This window comes from Phalacrocorax carbo, chromosome 9 (assembly GCF_963921805.1).
Source record: "Phalacrocorax carbo chromosome 9, bPhaCar2.1, whole genome shotgun sequence".
NCBI lineage: Eukaryota > Metazoa > Chordata > Aves > Suliformes > Phalacrocoracidae > Phalacrocorax > Phalacrocorax carbo.
The window spans coordinates 13,057,437-13,071,677 of NC_087521.1; the positions used below are offsets into that span (position 1 = coordinate 13,057,437).

Here is a 14,241-nt window from a genome sequence, read left to right on the forward strand (position 1 = left end):
TTTATTTTTATGTTGTTACCACATTCCAAAAAGGAACCTTGGCTATGATTTCAGCTCATCTCACCACACTGTCCAAATCCTTCATCAGGAGCAGCTGGGAAAAGAACTCACTCAGGTTTCTGCACAGCACATTGCTGGTACGCCTCCTCCCTCCCGCTAATCCTGTTAATTCCAGTCTTCATTTACCACCCTCCTGGTTCTCTCTTGTTGCTGTGACTGACTGCACAAGTGGTCTTGACATTGAAAGGTGACCTTCAAATGGGCACCTCGAATAACCTCTACCTCAGACTACTTTTGTTACTCAGGCACAAGGTATCTTATGACACAAAAGAGCAACTTTTGATGTCACCTCATTACTTATCCTAGTCCAGGAATGGAGTAATGATGAGCTCTTCCACTTAAATCCTTCCAGAACCACCTGTCTGCCTGAGAAGCTCTGGGTGGGTCACTGAAAGGGAACAGCAGTGTGAATATCCAGCACCTTGCATCAAACTTCTCCAGTGCAGCCTCTCACCCTGCATACAGCCTTTGCCAACAACAGTAATAACATTCTGTTAGCATCTCTCTAGTATCATCTCTGTGCAGAGAAAGGGTTGTTGAGAAACTGAATCAGTCCATTTTATCATATTTTGGAAAACAGTGGAGCTTGAGGTGAGTCTGACTACTGTGTTTCCCTTTTTGGTGTGACAATACATCAGGTACAATGGAGGATATTTGATTTCACATTTGTTCTTAGGATTATCTTCCTAAAGCCACTGTCCATTGTTTCATGCATCACAAAAACATCCTGGATCATCTCCCTCTCTCCTCTGATGACTTCCACAGTTTCATAAAGAGGGCAAACAGGAAGGGGGGAAAAGATAATTTCTCTCTCTGCTATAGTTGTTGCCTCTGCCCCCGGTCAGATAATGGTGGACAAGCCTGTAGTACCAGATGAACCAGAGGGGAAAGGAGAAGGGTAAAGACTGACCTCCTTACCCCATTTCTTGGTACTCTTTGACAGAGCAGGGAACCATTACCTTATGACTAGCGATGAGCAAATATTGGTGCTGATAACTGATACCTTTAAAATAGATACTAATTATCAACAGAACATGACTATGACTTTATCCAGTTACCAGAAAACTGCATGTAAGTCTCATTAATCCCAGCAGAATGTAAAGCTCTGCCAAAAGCAGCATTCCAGGTCCTTCTCCTCAAATGATATTAAGAAGATAATGCCCAACTCAGCCATTGCCTTTAAGCTAGAGCTGAGGGGTCAGTGTTCACTTCTAATGATCAGAAATGACATTTATTCCATAATTTGTGTGAGGAAGCCTGCCTCTCACACTTCAGTCAACCTGTTGCCTTTGTTTTATGAAAGGAAGGAGCTTTTTCCTGTTGCTACTGGTCTCATGCCACTCAAAGGACATTCCAAGTCTCAGGACCACTGGGAAAACAGGGGAAAAAGGAAATGACAGTTTCTAGAAATTGGCTTCCCTGTTTAAGAACTAGAACCCAGTATGAATTTTAGGAGCCTTCACTTCTGACAGACTCAAAGAAAACTCCCAAGCAGGATAACTAATGACTTCAGGCAGTTGGCATTTTTGCCTGACTGGAAGTTGAGCATTGCTTGTTCTCAGTAGTTAGGTGATGGCGAACTGCCTGTATTTCCTTGCTGTGTTGGAAATGTCATTCAAGATCAGGTGTGCAAAGACTGGGGAGAGGTTATATAATATCTTGGCTACTTCTGTCTCACATCTGGCCCTTTGGCATTAAGCTACCTATAGAAAGGATGACTTTGTCTATCCAATTGGATTTTGTTTTAATCTGGCATTATTTTCTTGAGACTAAAAATAGAAGCCAAAATGTGTGTGAATAGGGTAAAAGGAGTGTCTGAAGTTATGAAATGAAACATGGGGAAGCGCCAGAGAAGAGAGCGCCACAATAAACCTGGGAGTAGGGAGCTGAATAAGAGAAATCAGAATGAAGGCTGTCAAGTACAGAGGGGCATTAGTAGTGAGCGTGGGGAGTCCACCCAGTGTCCTCTCTGTAACATGGGGCACAGGAAGGCTCATGCTGGATTCCACTGCTATTTCTCCACTTGCTAATGAGGCTGCTCTCTGCTCTTCTCATGCAAGAAGATTTCACTCAAATACAATTGTGTGTACTGTTTGTGTCACCCTGCCCCGCAAGTAAATTTTCGTGACTTGGAACTGCCTCTTTCCCCTGCCTGCCTGGTCCAGCAAGCCAACTTGAAATTGTGCCCAAAAGATGGGGGAGGGAAGGCTGGCCTTCTGTTGTCAGCTGTCCTGGCTTGCTAGTGTCAGTCACCCATGGATATAAATAACACTATTTATTGCCTTTCTTAGTTGCACTATATATTATCTAGAGAATGCTGGGCATTACTCTAGGATTAGAAACTCCCTCAGCTCTGGGATTAAAAACCCTGAATTTCTAGGATGATCAGAGCTTTTCAGGGAGAAAGGAAGTTCCTGTTTTCAATACTAGACTCAGGAGGCTTCAACATGCTTCTCAGTTCTGCCACAGACTTGCTGTGGGTATGGATGAAACAGACCAAACTAGCTCTAAAAAACGTTAGCATGGGTCCCTGACCCAGTACTGTCATCTAGCCTAGTGCTCTGCTCTGTCTCATTCCTGCAGCTTGGAAGCAGAGTAGATTTAGGTGCTGGTGTCTGACCAAGGCTGTGTAAATCTGTGCTGGGAAAGTCTATATGGCACTGAATTTTAGTGTGAAGGTATGCTGAATGTGACTATACACAACTCCTGTGATTTCCTTGTGACTCAGAGTCATATCCATAAAATGGAGCTAATCCTTTTCTTTCCGCTGTCTAACTGTTCTAAGTACAAAAGTGTTAAAGCTTTTGAGGTGCAGTCATGGATGACATAATAGTATGTAAATATGTGGACAGACATACAGGCAGATACTTTAACACCTCCTGGCAGGCAGAGGATAAAGGAGTTTCATGCTGTTTTATGTGGTGATTCACTGCAATGACTCTTATCACTAGGGAGAATCAACCCTTAATGTTGGCTGCTGTCAGGAATTAGGTTTTTTCTACCCCACCTACTCAAGCAGAACCTCAATCTACTCAACCAGAAGGACATGAGATGCTCACCAGTAGCTTTGAAATGATAAAACATCATAGAATTATATACATTAAAATTATTAAATTATTGAATTGGCCATGAGCTGCACTCATGGTAGGAACCTACATATTAACTTGTAGACATAGGAATGCCGACCTCTGTGTTGAGCCCTCAAGGTAGTCACACCAGAGGAACTCACAGAAAGTGATTTTAATTCATTTTGCGAGAAAAGACAAACTATACTGTGCATTTCTGTAGAAAAAGGAAGGCTCAAAAGTCTCTTCAAAACAGGAAGTTGAAGTTGGCTGCCTCTTTCATGTGCCTTTGTTTCTTCGATTTCAGCGTATTGCCAAGGGATAGACTTCTGGACTGGTATCCTATCTTAGTAGAAATGGTTGACAGTTTGGTTCCTAATTCAGGTTCCAAGCTTTCTGTGCAGTGACACAGCTGGCAATCCTGCTTTCTAAACATCTTTCCAGATCCTCTGTGCTATGTGATGTTTGGCTCAATGCTGGGCTTTCAAGGAGAGCGTACTTTTAAAAATATAGCAATATTTTTAATAAACACCTCTCAACAAATGTTACTCACATTTAGGAGCAAGCTGATGTGCTAAATACACAGGACAAGCTTTACCTACTAGATTAGCTATAAAATGCAAACTGTCCAAAATAAACTTGGTACATTTCTAAGTGTTTTGGGTTTTCCATTTTAAAGGCCTAAGGATTTTTAAGTAAAAGAAGTGAAGATGACATTGACTTTTTCCCATAACATGCCTAAGTAGGAAAATGTTGCAGTATATAGAATTAAAATCTATCCTCATAATAATGGTAAGAAAAAATTTTGTCCTTATCCTCATTTCGTTTCTTTTAAAGATCAACCTTTTCACATCCCCATCTGTCCTGCACCAAGGTTCTTAGCATCTTTTGGAGTGGGGAAGTAGAATCCCATGCAAGCGAATGAGTAAAAGACACTAGGAAACAGACAAAGCATACTGATATGAGAGAAGGGTTTAGAGCTACTGGAGGAGCATGTGAAGAGATGAGTCAGATGAGTCAGAGGTGAAGAGTGAAGAAGGTATTCTGGGGCTTAAGAAGACTACAAAGAGTACATTTTCACACAGTAGCTTATTAAGTTAGGTTTTGCTGTACTGATTTGGGATCTCATCTGTTACTGTACAGAGAGGTTGTGTGCTAGGGAGATCCAGATTTCTGGTGATGGCTGAGATTTGCAGAACAGTGCAGCAGTTCTTAGCACAAAACAGTCTCCCATGATTACTCAAAATCTTTGCTTTGACTTTTTTCCAGCCTCTGCTCGCAGAGAAGGACTAACACTGAACACCAGGTGAGGAATCCAGGGTGTTACTTCAAGTATGGGGCAAAGGAAAAAGCAGCAGTGACTTCATACCACCACACCCCCGTAACGCCCAGGAAAGAGTGAAGAAGAGGCCCTCATAAGAGGACAACCCACTGAGGCGAGTACCTGGACATCTGTGGAAGCTGGTGATACACCTGCAACCTGAGGTGAATGATTGCATCTGAGAGTTTCTGCTGCTGAGTCTTGGGGTCCATTCCTTCCACCTCTTCGATCACTAACCATGAGATCCTTCTATAAGACAGAGGTCCTTCAGCTATCTGTTTTGTTCTTCCTATGGTCCATGTTTGAACATAAAATCTCAGTTGCTCAGCCGTTTCAGTCTGTCCTAGTCTGGTAACAGCCAAGATTCTCTGCTGTCATCACATTGCAAACATCAGTAGAGAAAAATATTAGAACATACGACTGCAGACATCCATGTTGGTTGCCATCTTGAATATTGGCACAGAGCCATAGAAATGATTGGTTTGAATAAAGTAATTTCATTTGTTTGTTTTGGTTATAATTTCAGTTATTAATTCACACCCCCAAAATATTTGCTGTCATTATATTGGACAGGATTTTAAATCTGTCTTTATGTTTTACTGTTGGATGCTTATGTTCTGTGTGGCTTATTTTTGTATTTTGGTTTCTGTTTGTTTAGGCCTTATGAACTTTTTTAATTGGCTGAAGTTTTCAGACCCAGGCTTGAACCCTAAGGCCCAGGTGTCTCCTATCAGTTGCAATAGTGGTTTGGTGAAGCAGTCCAGTTAAAATTTGCCTAATGCTATGAAAATTAATTTGCTTGTGTTAGGAAACAACATCAGCAGCTGGAAAATGTATTGGAAAGGAGATCCACCCATCCTTAAAATGAACAGGAAGCAGCTTCAGCTCTGGCTCTTTGTTGGTGGCAGGTTAAAGGAAAACTCAGTATTTTGCAACCTCTGCATTGTCAAACAAGTGTGGTATGACTGTAATTCTCTAAGGATACAAAATCTCCTGTTGTTTGTATCAGAGCTCTCAGAGACTGGATTCTAATAGCCTGTTTGATCTGTTTTCTTATTCCACAGCTCCCCTGTCATTTCTAGCCTGTATAGTCAGTGTTAAGAGATCACGCTCATGTGTTGGCAAGTAGATAATGATCAATCTAAATGGCTGACAGAAGAAACAGCATCAGATGGGGAAAGTGTTTTTTCTTGAAATGATTGTGTTTATGTTCACTCTTGGATTGTGCATATCTTCTGTCATTCAAGATCAGATAAATTGTGAGAAGATGAAATAATTGTGTTTATACCCCATTAGTTTCACTATTGCTTGCTCCAGGAATGAATTCATAGGATAGAACAGGCATTTTTCTATTTCTGTTCTACTCACGCATATGACAGACATCGAATACTTCATTTGTCCATAATGCAGTTCTCTGATGTATCTCTTCCCTTTCTTACTTCATTGGCTTATCTTTCATTTCCTAGACAGTCACAATCCTGTTCACTTTCTTTGCGTTTTCAGCCATGTTCTTCAGGAATCTCCACAGCGTTTGTCTGCTGCCTGTGCCGCCATCACATTACCATCAGTGACCAAGAGATTTGTAAAATCTTGTGAAGTTACTTTCAGATCGTGTCTCTTCTGTCTGTAATCATTGAATTCCACCCATGGATCTCTGAGATAGATGATTCTACTGGTGCATAAAGTTGTCAGCTCACAATTAGTGAAGATTTAGTTGCAGAAGTTACTTCAAGTTTCTACACACTCTCAGCAGCTGTGGGCTTCAAGACCTTGGGACTGTCTTCTCATAGCCTACTCTGCTACATGTGGTATTGGCTATAACCTCCAGCTCTGTTCCAGAACTGTTGGAGGGGCTATTTCCCTATAAGATTTAGCATCAGTAAATAATGGATTTCATTCCTTCCTTCCAGGGGATCCGAGTTATCCTTATTCCACTGGGTTTCATGTGCAGGATTGAGTAGCTACAGGATATACATCCTTGTGGAACTCTCATCTGTTTTTGTTCTCTAGTTTCTTTGTTCAGGTTGTCACAGCCACCACTGAAAACTATAGAGAGGTTTGGAGGATAGAGATTTAAATGAACAGTTAGTCCAGGAAAGGTGATTGTCTTCAGAGGATCATTGGCAGAAAGAGCATTCTTACATCTTTGTCTGGCAAATTACCAATTAGTGCTGGCTGATTATGAACATAGGTTAATTGTTTTGTCAGCTTTGCCAGCCTCCCACCCACTCCTTATGGGATAATGATTTGTACTCAGTTACAGCCAGCATGTTTTCTGAACTTCTTTGCACTGCATGTTGGATGTAGCCAACACCACATCTGCAACTGTGATGACTTAGTAGCAGTATATTAGGCATCTTATCTCCAAGATTTTTGAAATATTCACAGAAATGCACATTGCAGTCTAAGACTCTCATTTTGAAGGGATGAATTTTGTCAGCTTCAGGACCAGTGAAGTCTTGTATTGTTTGTCCCAGGAAAATTTTTCTTCTGCTTCCAAAAAAAATAAAAAACCCCTAGGAATATCAAGACTGGTCCTTTATCTCAAGCCAAACACCTAGACCTTGAACTCCAGTTCAGCCTCAGGATATGTTAGGGCAGCCAGGGCATCGAAGGAAATAGCAGTATTCCTTTGCCTTGGGCATCTGCTGATCCCAGCTCTGAACACAAATGCTGTCACCTTGCGAACACATGCAATGGAGAATCCAGCCGCTTATTTTTTCCATCTCCCTGTACTCCTCAGCCTGGGGTCCATGTATGTCTTTGTGCATGGTGGATACTGTGTACTGTATTTTGTCTCTTTGCAGCTCTGTAGCCTCCTTGCCTGTTGCTTTTCAAAAACCTCTTAGAGAGTGCTTCAGTTAAGAGATTCAGTGGGGAGGCATAGAACTGTTTCCTACACGTCTTGGAGAGAAGGCATTTTAAGGAAGTGTTTTCTAGTACAAGGGAGGAAAGGAGAATAGCAAACCATTTTAGATTTATAACAGTTGCACACAAGGGGAGTACAATTATATGCATACTCCTCAAATGGGGATTAATTTGTGTCTGCCTTTATGACATTTACTTCCCTGTATTCATCAATGAATTTCATCAAAAGTGCCTTTGTTTACTGTAAGAAAAGAGAATTACCTATAGAAAGCCCCAGCATTCATTCAGCATCTACTTCAGTGGTGAGACTGGGTAATATAAACAGGAGGTCCTCCTTTCTTATTCCATTATGTTTGCATCACTTCTAAGCTAAGGAGCCTGTTCCAAGGACAGAGAATCAGGTTAGTCTTGAAAAGAGTAATATGCATATCAGAGTCCTAGAGGCTGAGGTAATGCAGAGTTCATACAAGCGTTTTGTGCCGTGTTTAAGTGATGAGCATACCACAACATAAAAATGAAGGGAGGGATATTAGATTCGCTCATCTCCAGAAGCAGCTGACTTGTACTCAGTACATGAAGTATTAAGTTCACTTCTACATGGTTCATCTTGTAAACAGAGTTCTGTGAGTGCCATCAGTGGGAGATCATGTTATGCCACTAGATAGACCACTTAGTCTTGGATGCCAATGAGACATACTGAAATTTCCATTCTCAAGACTAGATATGCTTTTGGACAATCATGGTTTGTTTTAAATCTTCCTCATTATGATGCCTGGAAGTCGACATACATATCTCTGATACTGGTTCCACACTGTGGCAGGAATTTTTGGTATCAAAACCTTTGTTTACTGGTAGGATTCTCAGTGCTGTGCCTCTTCCTCATACCAGAATATGGATAGTCTCTGTGTGCATGGAGTTAAATGGCTGGCAGTGCTGGACCATTCCTCCTCTTTACCTGTGAAGGAGATCATCAATTTATAGATGAGTTTACAGAACAGACTGGATTCTCAGCTTGCATTCTTTCAGGCCTGTACCTTGTACTAATACAACAGTTCCAGTCATTTTGGATTATTTGCTGGAAACAAAAGTAGTCTGTCTTCTGACTTATTTTTGTTAAGGTTTACTTGATCAAACTGCCAAGGATGTTTTTCCTCAGTCAGTCGTACATTTGCTGCTGCTTATAATGCTGGGCTCACTGTTTGAATCTGGATGGGTTATTTGCTGGTGTTTAAATAGTTTGATTTTTTTTGGTTGCAGTAAATGGCTGATTGATCCTCTTCATGCTGTTTCCTTTCTGGATACATTATTCCTGCGGATCTGTCATGAGTTTCTTTGAAAGAAGCTTCTGAGGTTTACTTAAACTTGGGGCTTGCCCTTTTCTTCTTTCTAGAACTGTATGTTTCTAGAGCTAAGACATACTTGTTTACATCAAACATCAGGAGGACCTTATTTTATCTTTACAGAATCAGGTCAGTCAAACAGTCCTTGAGATTGGTTATACTAAGAGCACAAAACTTAACATTCATAATTCTCTTCATGCAGAACGTGGTTAATTGGAAAAGAGATGGGCAAGGAGGAGTGTGAGGGAGAAGGTGAAAAGGGATTAATTGTTCACAGTCTTGCCCACTAGAAGCGGGAGCATCAAATGAAACTAACAGGAATCAGATTCAAAGGAAAAAAGAAGGGGTGTGTGCACAATTTTTTTTTTCATAGTATATAATTGACCTATGGAACTCCTTGTCACAAGATGCTGTGGATACAAAAAATGTATCCAGTTTGAAAAGACAAGTAGAAAAATCCATGAAAAGGTAATCTGTTAGGGCATATTAAATATTAAAACTAAAAAACAAGCAGGAATTTTCTAAGACTTTTCAAGTGACTGTTCTGGGGGAATATCACAATGGGATTTTCCAATTTTTAGCTTGTCTATCAGGCACATGCTGTTGACCACTGTCAGAGACGAGAGGTGGGCTAGATGGTCCTGTAGTCTGACTTTGTATGAATGTTTTATTTTGACAGTTGCAGTACAGCTTACTGGAACTGCCAAGGCAAAGCTGCCTTCCATGACAGTGGCATGTGCCACCAGAATTCACTCTGTGGTATTGGGTTCTTTAAGAAAAGTCTCCATTGCTAACATCTGGGCAGCCTGTTCCAATGCCTGACCACTCTTTCAGTAAAGAAATTTTTCTTTAAAAAGAGACCATTCTTCAGTAAAGAAATTTTTCCTAATATCCAATCGAAACCTCCCCTGACACAGCTTGAGGCCATTTCTTCTCTTCCTATCACTACTAATTTGGGAGAAGAGACCAACACCCACCTTACTACAACCTCCTTTCAGGTAGTTGTAGAGAGCAATATTTTAGAAAATCTCATTTCACCATAGTTATAGCAGTGGTGAAGTGTAGTCTCCTTCCCCCAACTAAAAGGAGACAAGGTACTCGGTGTTATTACGTTCGAGAGTCATAAAATCTCCTCAAAAAAATGTTTTGGTGTTATCAATCTAATCCCTGTGTCTTGAGTACTACCATGTCAAAAGTCAGGAAGGGATCTTCACAAAGTTTCTCTACTGCCAAGTCCAAATGTTTGACTGTCATCACTTCCTCATTCTACTACAAAATTTGTTTTTTCTGAGATTGGGGAAGAAAAATTATAAGGGATTTCCCCCCACTGTTTCCAGTAATTACTATATAAGATTGACCTCATGTTTTTCAAGTAGTTTTGCCTTATTTGTATGACCTTCTAAAAAGGTCATCCTGTGTCAGATATATTTAATAGATCTAGGACGTCTGCCATTCTTCAAGATGTGCAGATTGACAGCTGTGAATCTAGTGGGAGGGCAAATGAACTTGCGGGCATCCAATTAGTGCCACTACTTACAGTACTTATGCTTCCAGTTGCATGATGCTTCCCCATCCAGATCAGGGTTGTCTTCCCTCCTGAAAGTGTGTTTTCTCCACCTTTTCTAATTCCAGAAATTGTGTGGAATACATTTTATCTGCGATATCAGCTAGGAATTTTTTTTCTTATCCACAGGGTTCCAAAGCTCATGTCTCCCTACGTCTACTGAAAATTTCTCGTTAAAAATGCCTAAGAATAAAGATTGGTGGCTCTTCCTGCCAAATTGTGGCTCTGCAAGCTTCTTAGGTCTTTTGAATGATAGCTTTGCCAAGGGCAGGTGAAATTGATAAAAATGAAAGACAATTTAAAGTGTGTAGCCAGCACATTATAGCTGCTGCCACGCCATACTTCCCTGAGATTTTATTGCCATCTCCTTTATTTTGTTTCTCTTTGTTGTTTGTTCTCTTCATTTGTTTCCAGTTCTTCAGCTCAACACAATAGAGCACTTAGCATGGTAGTATCCATATGAGATCTCCAGATCCTAAAGTATAGCTAGAGATTTCTGTAGCAAGTGTCCTTTGAGGGGGCAGATGTCAAATTGTGTCACGCAAGACAGCTTGTTGCAAGCTGGATGTCTTCCAGAGACTCTTGTTGTGAGTCAGACTGTCTGCTACTGCTTTCCCCCACAAGTGGAGCTTCTTACAAATCCTTGAAAAAAGTGGAGATCTTCCAAGCATCTAGTCTACTTGCAAGAGAGTTTCAGCACTTCAAAAGGCCATAAATTTTTGTTTCAAGAAAGGACCAGAACATGGTTACCAAGACATTCCCCAGTCATTACACTACGTGCATTGTACAAATCCTGTAAGATTTGCCCTGACTGCACAGCAAATCTTTGCTTAGTCTGCTTCCTGAGGAGGATAATAACTTCAGGAGAAAAAAGAAATCCTTCCTGAAGATTGTCAGGAAATCTCTGGTTTGATATGACCCAGCTGGCTTCTTTCATCAAGTGATGTACATGCACTGGCCGTGATATGTTATTATAATGCCTCATGCCGATTTCTGTATGTGATGAATGAATGTCTGTAAACAGCTAGTGAGAAATGTCTGAGTGTTGGCAGACCAGAAAAGGAAGTCACCTTTGCTTTCTGCAACATGCATAACCCCTACATGTAATTATTTCTTGCATCGGTCTCTGTGGACAGCAATGAGGTATCATCTTGCCTAACCAACTAAGTAGAATGAGAGATAAAGAATATCACTCTGCACAAAGACCACTACGCCCCTGAAAGGGGGAGAAAGAAATTTTTGTCTTTAGAAGATACCGCTTGAAAGACTGGTATTCCTTGGTATAATTCAACAGTGCCAGCATATACCACAGGGGACAGAGTTTCTGCCTGAAAGCTGTTCACTAAGTCTGCAGGATGTGGGAAGCCAATAATGTGTGGGGTTTTTTGCCACAAGCCACAGCTGTAAAGAAACCTCTATTCTGTACTAGATATAAAGATCCTTATCCCTAAGTGTATTTTCCATGAAATCATAGCCCAGTACTAGAAAAGGCCCAGCTGCTTGGTTGAATACCTTCAGCCCAACTCTGCCATCTTCCTTAGGCAACCTAGCCCTAGATAACGATGTTCTAAAAACAGCTGAATAACTGAGGCCTGTAATTTTTGAAATTAGTCTTTCCTGGAAACACACTGTGACATCCGAAGTACTGTACCATGTTCTTTCTGGAATTATAAGCATAAGTGGCATCTCAAATACATTACTGTCATTTAGAGATGTAAGAGAATGGCAACCATTAATCAGCAGTTTTCATTTGCTGTATTTCTTGTTGATATATCTGAATTCATTTCTAAGACAATCTATTTCCCAGTGAGTAAAACTGTCTCATCTCTTCTATATTCACTTGTTGCATGATAAAGGATCTTGCATTTGTACAGAGCAGCTGAAGCCTCTCTTCAAGAGAGGACAAAAGTCACTGAGCTTAGTTGCTTCCATCTGCCACTCCTGGAGCTGCATCAAAAGTGAACCAGGGCTTAATTGACTTCCCTGTATAAAAAAAGAAAATATTTGTAAAGCAGAGAGCTGAAAGTCCAGGTGTTCTTTTACTAAACGTCATAGTATGCATGTTAGTTATTCATTTTATACCTCTTTTGACCAATATATTCCAATGATTTTGAATGTAAAAGACATTTTGATAGGTGTTATTTTTAAAGAATTAAAAGGTGTGCTTTCCTCCTTGCACTGTATCTAAATTGCTGCTGTTACTCTAAGCCACAATTAATGTAGGTTGTAGGCAGCCTGTACAACCATCTATTATTTTGCACTACCACAAATCAGTATAGTTTTGCGTGTGTGTGGATACCACGCTGTTGGCTCCATATGTATTGAAAACTGTATTTTCTTGATAGATTTAATTGCCTTTTAATCACCTATTGAGAAGACAACCCAGTACTATAGAGTTGATGTTTTGCATACCACTAGAAACACTTGCAGTGGATAAGAAACCTTTTCTGCACAATGGAGCTGGCCCTAGAGCTGCACCCTGCTCACCCTGTGGTACTGAACCTGCCCTGCCTTGGATCCTGGACCATACTGAAGATGTCTGCCTCATAAGACATTGCAATGGATCCTCTTCTGTCATGGGACGGCTGTAATGATTTCATTTATGAAGTAGTCTGAGAATGGAGACCTCCTGTATTTCTGCTTTGATTAGGACACTGTAGTCATAGGTAAGAAAAGCTTCAGAACAGTGTAGAAAGAAAAGCATCTGTGAACTGAGAGAATGGGAATTTGGTAGCTATAACAGAGAGAGACATGAGACATCACAGGACAGAGCAGAACAGAGCTATGATGTTGCCAGAGGAGTGGACAGGTATGTTTGTCTTTTGTATCTTTTCTTACTTTTGGACATGGTCCGTCTTGTTTACTGTGTATATTGACATCTGTTGGTTACAGAAAGGAGAAACACAAAGCAGCATATTCCAGGTGACACAGTGGTAACAGGGATGTACTACTGCTTTGAGTGCAATGAGATAGCTAGAGACCGTCCAACCCAAAGACCAGGGAAAAAAGACTCATTTAGTCTGCAAAGACTATTCTATGCTGAAATATCAGTGTACATTCCTGTACTTACGGAAGCAGTATTCCTTGCAGAGCTCTACAATGCACTACAGCCTGAAAAATTAGGTGTTCAAGCTCAGGTCTAGGCCTCTTGCATGCTCTAATAGAGTATGCCACAGAGAAGCAGGGACTACACAGGTGGTCGTTTGATCATCTGTGTAGGATCTGCCTTATGGCAGTGCAGAATAGTGTTTTTTCACTCTTTTGAACCATTGATCTTTGTTAGAGAGACAGAAAGTGTGCTGGGATTGTTTTCATCAGCTTTTGTTTGTTCCTGTGAACAACAAAAGGGAACTGTTGGGAGCTGTATTCAGTGTTGGCAGTGAAGATCCCACTTTTTCTTTCCCATTGTCTTCCTCAATTTGCCAGCTAGTAACTGAGCATATAGAGAACTGCCCTCTGCCTTCTCACACAAGTGCCCTGAAACATTTTGGTAAGCCTATGCCCAGGAGTGTGTTTAATCTGTTTTTAACCCCATGTAGATAGTCTAGTTTGTTGTTGAATTATATTTAAAACAGCCCTAGAAAAGCTATTTTAATTGTAAGAAAATTAATTCAGATCCTGTCTGACAAATCTAATCCTAAAATGTTGCTAGGAAAACAGAAGGCTGGACAGAGAAGCAGTAATTGAAATGTGTCTGTTTGCCTTCAAAGATTACTGTACCCATGAGGTTACCTGTATCCTTACTGGTTGGACACCCCAAGACTCTTCTCCCCTGATTTTCCATTGCCATTTTGCCTCCTTTCCAAGGAGACAAATGGCTTGGTCCTTCTGCCACCCCTCCCTGTCACTGAGGAGCGGGAGTGAACAAGGGCTAGTAAGGCAGACCTACCTCAAGGGGCTTGCCAGGGTTAATCGGTGGGTGGTTCTGATATGCTCCAAGTGCCACGTAGGACTGTGAGCTGTGCTAGTGTTCTAGCTCAGCTCTTTGCAGCTCCCCCTCCTTGTTTATTTTTTTTTTTTAAT

The 14,241-nt window shown here is 40.9% G+C and overlaps 1 protein-coding gene across 5 annotated transcripts in view; it reads left to right on the forward strand.

The window, feature by feature from the left end:
• Positions 1 to 12,393, forward strand: part of TTLL5 (tubulin tyrosine ligase like 5) — a 146,680-nt gene extending 134,287 nt beyond the window's left edge. For all 5 annotated transcript variants that reach the window (XM_064460414.1, XM_064460413.1, XM_064460415.1 and 2 more), the window contains one exon: positions 4,395 to 12,393. In XM_064460414.1, coding sequence (XP_064316484.1) covers positions 4,395 to 4,435 — 41 coding nt within the window. In that variant the 3' untranslated portion in view covers positions 4,436 to 12,393. The remainder of the gene's footprint in view (positions 1 to 4,394) is intronic.
• The last annotated feature ends 1,848 nt before the right edge of the window (positions 12,394 to 14,241 follow it).